General features: G+C 43.6%; 1 protein-coding gene across 1 annotated transcript in view; it reads right to left on the bottom strand.

Annotated features, from left to right (window-relative positions):
- Positions 1–8,952, bottom strand: part of FAM184B (family with sequence similarity 184 member B) — a 71,530-nt gene extending 62,578 nt beyond the window's left edge. Inside the window, exon 1 of the mRNA XM_042466605.1 lies at positions 8,777–8,952. Coding sequence (XP_042322539.1) covers positions 8,777–8,926 — 150 coding nt within the window. The 5' untranslated portion in view covers positions 8,927–8,952. The remainder of the gene's footprint in view (positions 1–8,776) is intronic.
- Between the last annotated feature and the right edge of the window lie 758 nt (positions 8,953–9,710).

Genomic DNA, 9,710 nt, shown 5'->3' with positions numbered 1-9,710 from the left:
TAATTGAAACAATGTGTTTAAGATAGGAAGGGCCATGTAGTTAAAAGCAGGTTTGCACAATAAATTGAGAATTGGTATTTTCACAGTTGTTTCATAAAAATGTAAATTTTGCCCAGCCTCTTTCCTAAGTTCTGAGCAAAACCCAACGGATCTTATTCAGCAGAGATCAATAGTCTGTAGGCCTTGTCACACTTAGTAGAATTGGGATGTCACATTTCTGGTTAGTTTTTCAAGCATAACATGTGAATTTTGACATACAACTTCCTCTGACAATAATAAGAACTCATAATCTTATTATCCATGTACTAGATTCGCTAATATGCCTATAAATTATTTATCCCAAAGAATCAAGGAAATTTAGAACTCAGGAGAACTGTAAAGAGGATCATAAGCTTGCTTTTGATCTGTATTTCATCTTGGAAACATAGACGTTCATGCCTCATTATTTCCCTTATCTGTCTGCCCCTCCTTCTCCTCAGTGGCACCCGTATAGCCTCCTATTCCTAGGCTCTGTATTCCTTCATCAAACTTCTTTCAAATGCTTGTCTACTGTGTTTTTTTTCTCAACTCTTTGCCCATATACCATATTTATAAGTTGGCCTCATGTATAAGTCAAGGACAGGTTTTGGGGCCAAAATTGTCGATTTTGCTATGACCAGTGGATAAGTTGAGGGTAAAAGTTAGGGACATGCAACAAAGGGTCTAAGGAATGAAGGAAAGGAAAACAATGCCAAAGAACTTACAAAATTCCAGCAGGCATAACTGTTTGTGCTCATATTAAAGGCTGCATGGATAAAAGAGTAGGGGGGGGGTCAGTGCTTCAGGACAGATTACACTCTTGCTATTCACCAGAGGATGGTGCCTTTTTAAATAAGAGTTAAAGTATAGTATTTACATTGACCCGTGGATAAGTCAACTGAGTTTTTTTGGGTCAATATTTTTGACTAAAATTTCTAGACTTATACATGGAAATATAAATAATGTTTCTGTTATTTACGATTAATAAAGTATGTTTCATTTATTTATAATAGCAAGGAGTGCTGTAAAAGTAGGCGCCTCGAGTGTTTATGCTCTTTCTTTGGAAAACAATAACATGCTTCCCTGAAGCTATAAAATGACTGTGAATCTGGCACGTGGGGTAGGGGCTGTTCTGTAGAAGGTCGCACTTTTCATACTTGCTAATGTTGGCATTTATGGTTGGTTATTCATAGGCAGGCTCAAGCAGCTATTACTGGATGAGACTTGAAGAGGCATGGTGAGATCAGACAATGCGAACACCTAGTGGTTTCCATGCTCTTTCCTCTTCTGGCCCCATCTCTTTTCTTAAGAAGTCTTGCTGCCTTGACAGGACCTATGAAACATTCTAGTACTGTCACAGAATGCCAGTTCAACAATTTATTATTATTATTATTATTATTATTATTATTATTATTATTATTATTATTATTATTAAATGAAAATGCAGCCAGCAGCCAGGAAAGAGAGGCATCTTTCCAACATCAAAAAGATTTTCCTGGGGTAAGATGGAAGTACAACTGTCTCCTAGCTCTACTCAATGGGTTTATTTTGGTTGAGGTGCAGCAGTATCCTAAACCTGATGAGTAGAATTGAGATTGCTATCGTTTATCAGGTCCAACTTCCTTTTTACCTGCCAACTTTACCTTTTTTTACTAGAGGTTGGGTTTAGGAAACAGGAACTGTATTCTACCTGTGCACTAATGATGCCATTGCTCAGCAGTTTCCTTGAATCAGTGAAAGAGGTGATCCTAGAAGTGGTAACTGTGGGGCTTATCTTGGGGGTACTTCAACCACCATACCACAGGCTACTTTGTCAGGAGTGGGCCATGGTTTCCTGGATGCTTTGAATTCCATTTTGGAGAAAGGTAGAATATAAATCCAATAAATAAATAAATAAATAAAGTTATAACCAAGGGTTACAACAGATCCAAAACTTAGGGCATTTGGTTTTCTATTCTGGCCTAGATGGCTACTGTGTAGGTGTGTGGCTAAAAATGTTTCCTTCATCATGGACAGATTGGTGCTAAGTATTAACGTCAGCAGCCTCTAACTTCTGTGGGAATGGGGGACGGATCAGGATAGTGCCAAGAACAGCGTTGTCTGCCCTGTGAAGAACAAGCAACTACATGATCATAGAATCATAGAGTTGAAAGAGACCACAGGGGCCATCCAGTCCAACCCCCTGCCATGCAGGAAATCTCAATCAAAGCATCTTCCCCCACCATTCCCTTCTCTTTTTGTGTCGTGTTTTTTTAGATTGTAAGCCTGAGGGCAGGGAACCATCTATTATCCCCTGTGTTGTAAGCTGCCCAGATTCCCAGTGATTGGGCAGCATATAAATAAATCCTATTATTATTATTATCCCCGGCGGATGGCCATTCAGCCTCTGTTTAAAGACCTCCAAGGAGGGAGACTCTACTACACTCTGAGGAAGTGTGTTCCACTGTCAAACAGCCCTTACTGTCAGGACATTCCTCCTAATGTTGAGGTGAAATCTCTTTTCCTGTCGTTTGCATCCATTGTTCCGGGTCCTAGTCTCTGGAGCAGCAGAAATAGCATGTGTACACATAACTAGAAATAGAGTAGTATGATATAGTACAGTATGTGTATACATAATATATGATGGAAACAATGTAAAAACACACACTGGGGTGCTTTTCATTGGGCTCTTCTCTGAAGGATACAGTATCCTTCACTGTTATGTTGACAAAGAGGTTTTTATCTCAGACAGAAAAGAAAGCACTCCAAAAAATGGAAGCAGACAGTTCTCATTCCATTTGGATTGCTAGAGCCAACATAATTTAAAATGTTGCCAAACTCATAGCATTCCAGAAGCTGCAGCACCCACCATGTAAAGTTTAAAAAGTAAATATTAACAAGGAAGACTTGTACCACCGCACAGGGCTCCTGGGACGGCCTGAGAATGGTCCAAAAGGGCGAGGAAGGGAACGGAATGAGTGGGGGATGCATTTTACTGCACACAGAAGTCTATCACTCATTCTGTTTCCCTCTCTTCCGTTCCCATTCTGTTCCAGAGGATGCGATTTTTGAGAACTGTTCTGAACAGTTCTCAAAAATTGTGTCCTCTGGAACAGAATGGGAACTGAAGGGAAAGGAATAGATGATTGAGAGACATGTGTGTGGAGTAAAATGCCACTCGTTCCAGGCCCCTTCCGTTCCATGGAGCTCCTGTGTGGTAAGATCTCTAATCTGTTACAGAACAGACTAAAGACACTCCACTAATGGTCACATATAACTCCCAACTGAGACCACCCAGATGTTATCATCAATGAACAACACCTATTTTGGACAATAATGCTTCCCTCTCACAGGTTCTTGCAGGCTTTTGCATGCACACAGACAGCCTCCCAGTCTCAAACAGCTACATAACTACAGGACACACAACATGGATGGGGAGACAGATACAAGACCTTGCCTCAAACCCAGATGACAACTCTGCCCAAACATCTACTTGGAAAATGTCATCACAAGACCTAATCCCATCACCCACAATATTAGCGGCACTTTCATTTGCTCATGCTCTAATGTGATATATCATAGAATCGTAGAGTTGGAAGAGACCACAAGGGCCATCCACTCCAACCCCTGCCATGCAGGAAATTTCAATCAAAGCATCCCTGACAGATGGCCATCCAGCCTCTGCTTAAAGACTTCCAAAGGAGACTCCACCATTCTCTGAGGGAGTGTGTTCCACCTTCGAACAGCCCTTACTGTCAGGAGGTTCCTCCTAATGTTGAGGTGGAAGCAAAAAAGGTAATAAGCAGCAGTTCTTCCGTATGTCTTCAATAAAAAAAGTATTGTTAATAGTCATATCAATGATCATGTGTGACTGTTGTATTACAGCTTTCCTCCCATGGACTCTGAAACCTTTTTATACACTTACTAACAAAAAAGCAAGTTAGCTTACACAGAGGCTTCTTATTGTAATGATCCTGGAAGCGTATTATAGCTCTGGGCATGCTTTAAAAAGAGAGACTTGCCTTGCCCACTGGCTTCTCTATCAGCCCAACCATGTCATGGTAGAGGGAAAATTTTCCCATCACTCTGATGGTGTCCTCAAGTTCAGAAGTGCTAGAGGCTTCCCCCCAGAATTCAGTGTCAATTACTCTTTACAGTGTGTCTGGCGTGTTCCAGATGTGCAAAAAGTACGTACTAGGTATGTACTAGGGTTAGGAAAGGGCATCCTTTCCGGACGCCCTAACCCTAGTACCTACCTAGTACATACAAAATGGCGGCGCCCATTCTACATGGGCACCGCCATTGGGACGTCATGGCCATGCCGCCTCCAAACGGAGCGGCACTGAAGTGACGTCCTGGCGCTGTGCGAGGGCGCCTGGGGCGCCCTTTCTGCAGTGCCGGAAGGAGCTCCGAAATGGAGCTCCTTCCAGGTTTGTGGTGCTGGGCATAGCCTTTACACAGCTGTGCCAGTGTCACAAAAGAGAAAGGGGCCGCTGTCGGGTTTCCTTGGGGCATGAAGCCCCAAGGACACCCCTTTCCAGGCTGTGGGGAAGCGGCCTGGAAAGCGGCGGATCAGGGCCTCAGAGGCTGCCGCTGTGGCACTTGGGGCCCCGATCCGGCGGGGAAAGGAGTGGGAACTGGCTGGTCCAAAAGGGCGGTCTGTAAACCACCTCTGTGTGTGTGTGTGGGGGGGGGAGGGTTTCCACCTTCCAGATTTTGACTTCCATCAACCCAATCCTGCATGGCCAATGGCCAGGGATGACACAAGTGGTATTCCAACATTTGGAGGATCACAGTTTCTCAGTATCTGCCAGACTGGCCAGCTGATTCTGGAATCTGTAGTTCAAAAAAGGATCCCCCCTACCCCAGTCTCTCAGAGGACTGCAGTAGATGTAACAGAAATGTAAATAGTGCATTGATGCTCTAATTCAATAACTTTTAGGAAGGTTATGCACCTTTGATGCATAGCTGTTGAAAACAGAGATTGTATTACAGAAAATATTATGGAATCAGTTTTGGATTCATTATAGACAGAGAAGGTACTTTAAACGATCAGTGTTTTTGTCCATTTAGTCCTGTAGAATCAAGGTTTGTTCATGTGTGAAGCTGTGCATTCATGCAAACAGATGGAATTATTACAAAACACATAAGTATACATTGGTAACAGCACAAAGCCCCACTTGTGGGCAAGGTTATACATCTGCATTCACTGTGCATTAAGCCTGCAAAAAGCACATGGATTGTTATTATTTCGGGATGAGTGAAGATCACAACTAACAGATCGCAGAAGTCTGTAATGTTGAAATCCCTTAACAATAAACATCTACATAGTTCCCTGGTTTTGTACATTCATGTCAAAACAATATTCCAAAGGTTTTAAAAAAGATTTTTAAAAAGGGAGTGGGATTGAAAGAAACACACCTATGGAAACTGAAATCTATAATTTGTGGTAATTAAAGGTCATGTACTAGCTACAAATAATCAAGTCACACTTTGGGAAACCCCTGTGGGATACAAAAGCACAAATCATCTGCTGCTAAAATATGTCCACAACAGTGACATTGTACGTGGCACACAACTAAAGTTGTCATGAAAAAAGTAACTAACACAGTACGAACACACATCAAAGTTATCTACAAAAGTCCAGTATACTTTTGGCTCCATTTTCAGAAATGAATTCTTATGAGGGTGCTGAGAGCTCCATATACAGTTATTGTTGTATGTGTGTGTGCACATGCACACATATACACATATATTTTACACAGTATACAGACAAACATGTATAACTTTCGTGAGATAAAAAAAAGAGAGAATAAGAAAGGTTTAAACTAATCGGTCAAGGGCTTAATATGCGACATGCAGGCATTTCTGTTGTGCTTCATGCAATTGTACTTTTGGTAAGGATTTTTGGAAGCAAAATGGTGTGAGAGAATATCTCTCTCCCACAGTTGTAATTCAGATGAGCACCCTCACTGCTCTCTCTCTCTCAATCTCCCTCTCTCTCTCTATATATAAAAGCCTGGGAGAGTCTATATCACATGGCAAACCTATCCTCCCCCAGTCAGGTCATTGACTAACTAAGTTTAAATTACATGAGGTAGAAACCACATATAGATATGGAACAAAATGATGGGTTGACAAAATGTCTGGGGTGTGCTGATCTAGATCAGTTTCATATTCAAACAGAAATATCGCTCCCAAGCAAACTGAGCAACTGAATAAAACACCACGAGTTAAAATTAAACCAGGCTATCCTTAGGACCTAAACAGAGACAACAGGATAAAGTAGGAGGCACACATGAAAGATACACAGATTTGAAGAAAAATGAGGAGACAGAATATATATGTTTTCCTATGTGTTTCCATTCTGTATCTTGTATCTGTCCCAGCGAATCTGGACATCTTAACTCAGTGCAAAGTATGCTTAATATACTGTGCATCCTGTCTATATATGAGGTGGAAAGGTAGAGCATATATATTCTCTAGTTTTTCACCTCATATATAGATAAGATGTATATAAGAATGCTTTGCACCAAGGTAAAAGACAAGTGACCAATGTCCAGATTTGCTGGGACAAATAGAAGATATAGAATGGAAACACAACAGAAAATACGAACCACCCAGTGATACCATACTTTATAAACATCATTTCCAGTGAAAATTTGAAATGAGGTGCAAAGCAATGTATATAACTTCAAAATTTATTAAGAAGCAGAAGTATCACCTTCTGACTTTAGGATACTCCCTGTTTTTTCTCCTGGCATGTACTAGGAGAAGGTAATAGCCATGTTACCTGGCAGAATAATGGGGGGAGAAGTATTACAGTATAACCAGGCAGGTCTATGTCCAGGTCCTTTATAAGGGATTCAAGACCTGAATGAGTTAAGAGTGGCTGAGGATCTTTCACTTCTGCTGTTATGCCAGGATCTCACTACTCTGGTAACAAGCAGCACTGCTATTTCATTACAGTTGTGTGTGAAGAGGAAGAAGCAGCAAACCACCTGCTAAGGGCCACTACTTTCCAATGTCAGATGTCTCCGGTATTCCACACTCTTGCCAGTTATATTCAGTTGCTGATGCATTATACTGGTTGAGGCCACAAGCATCGGGGAGATGCTACAGGTGTCTCCTTCTGCCTACCCTGCTGCCCTCACTGAGCCTTTCAGCTGGGGAAGAAGAGCTGTTCAGCTTCCACCATGAAACACGATTTGGTGCTGAACCTGAACAATTCTTTTGCATAAATGAACAATATTTTAATAAACAGTATGCATGCATATTTACAGAATCCTAGAATCCTAGAGTTGGAAGAGACCCCAAGGGCCATCTGGTCCAACCCCCTGCCATGCAGGAAGACACCATTTGCTCTTTTTATCTGCTCCTTTTCATCCTTCTATACAGAATGGGTAGCAAACAGCCTTGGGTCTCTCCTCACCCTGGGAAGGAGACACAAAAGGTTATGCACATATGTATATGGAGCAAAAGGATATGCACAGATGTATATGGAGATGTATATGGAGCTCTGACCTTCCTGATAAGAATTCACACACACACACACACACACCTATATATAATAGAGCTAAGCTATATTGGACTTGTACAGATACAGTGGGCCCTTGGTATCCAGTGGGGTTTGCTTCCAGGACCAAAATTCATGGACGCTCAAGTCCTGTTAAATGCAATTGCATAGTAAAATGCCATCCCTTATATATAAAATGACAAAATCAAGGTTTGCTTTTGGGAATTGATACTGTTTTAAAAAAAATTCAAGCAGCGGATAAAAAAAATCAGTAGAAACAGAGGGCCAACTATGCTTTGCTGTTCATACTGTGTTGGCTACTTAAAAACACAGAATCGGAGAATTGTAGAGTTGGAAGAGACCCCATGGGCCATCCAGTCCAACTTCATTCTGCCATGCAGGAACTCTCAATCAAAGCATCCCTGACAGATGGCCATCCAGCCTCTGTTTAAAGACCTCCAGGGAAGGAGACTCCACTACACTCCAAGGAAGGAGTGTGTTCCACTGTCGAACAGCCCTTACTGTCAGGAAGTTCCTCCTAATGTTGAGGTGGAATCTCCTTTCCTGGAGCTTGCACCCATTGCTCCAGGTCCTGTTCTCTGGAGCAGCAGAAATCAAGCTTGCTCCCTCCTCAACATGACATCCCTTCAAATATTTAAACAGGTCTATCATATCACCTCTTAGCTTCTCTTGGACAGGCTAAACATCCCCAGCTTCCTAGGTCATTCCTCATAGGGCAAGGTTTCTAGACCCTTCACCATTTAGTGCCCTCCTTTGGACACACTCCAGTTTCTCACATCCTTTTTGAATTGTGGCGCCCAGAACTGGGCACAATATTCCAGGTGGGGCCTGACCAGGGCAGAATAGAGTGGCAACCCCCCCCCCCCCAGCCTCATAACAACTGCATCCATAACATTTCCTAGGAGGACCAATAGAGGTCTTTAGCTCTGAGCCACATCCAGTGCCAGGGGCATAACAGTAGGCAGAAGGAGGGCTCCCTTATTGGGAAGACCCTCTCCAGGAGGGGAGGGCAAACCATTTTCCTTTCCATGACAAGCAGTGCTCTACTTTTCTTTTTTAGGCAACCTGCAAGGCTCTCCCACTCTTTCCAAAGGGATGCAATCAAGCCTCCAGGCTGCAGCCTGAGGGGACTTTGGCCCCTGAACTGGGAGCCTCTCTTTACTCCAGTTCCAGCTGAGCTCAGGTCCAACTTCCCTCCCTTCCCCTCCTCCTTTCTCTCTTTCCTTCCCTCCTGCCTTTTACCTTGGTGAGCTGGGCGATCTTTTTGCACATCTTCATCCGCATGCCTGGGTCCCCTTCGTCCTGGGAGCTGCCCAGAGGAGCAGCTGGGGAAGAGCCCTGGTTGCAACTCTGCTGCTGAGGGACCTTCTGGGGGCCAGCTGGGGAAGCCATGAGGGAGGGAGGCACCTGCACCAGCACTCAGAGATTCCTTCTCCTTCTCCTCTTTGCAAGAAGGCAGGACAAACTTCTCTTGGAGGAGGGCTGAGGGGACCTGGCTGCCTCTCCTGGAGCTCTCCCGCCTTCCTTCCCCTCCTGAGGGGGAGAGAAGAGGAGGAGGAGGAGGAGGCATCATTTGCAAGCCTGCTGCCAGGAGGAGAGAGATGCCTTGGGTAGATGCTGAGCATGCTTCCCTCTGGGAGACGCCGACCAAGCTGGGAAATGCTGAGCCTGGCATTGCTAGGGGGGGGTGGGAGTTAGAAACACACACACACCACACACAACCCCCTTTCCCCCTACTGTCTTCTTCTCCCATTTTGGGTCCAAGTGGGTCCTGGACTGCAAGCATTGGGACTCTTGGCAGAACGTATTCAAACAAAGGACAGGACTTGCCCATAGACAAGCATTATTTGGAAGATATTTAGGGAAACCGTACTTGCCCAGAGGGGATCACTGGGGAACACTTGCCCATAAGGAAAACATATTTGCCCATAGGGGATCATTGGGGAATACTTGCCCATAGGGAAACCATACATGCCCATAGGGAATCACTGGAGAATACCTGACCATACTTGCCCATAGGGGATCATTGAGGAACACTTGCCCATAGGGAAACCATGCTTGTCCATAGGGGATCATTGGGGAATACTTGCCCATAGGGTAAACCATACTTTCCCATAGAGAATCATTGGGGAACACTTGCCCATAGGGAAACCATGCTTGTCCATAGGGGATCATT

Source organism: Sceloporus undulatus, chromosome 5 (genome assembly GCF_019175285.1).
Source record: "Sceloporus undulatus isolate JIND9_A2432 ecotype Alabama chromosome 5, SceUnd_v1.1, whole genome shotgun sequence".
Lineage (NCBI taxonomy): Eukaryota > Metazoa > Chordata > Lepidosauria > Squamata > Phrynosomatidae > Sceloporus > Sceloporus undulatus.
This window is presented reverse-complemented; position numbering and strand designations above follow the sequence as displayed.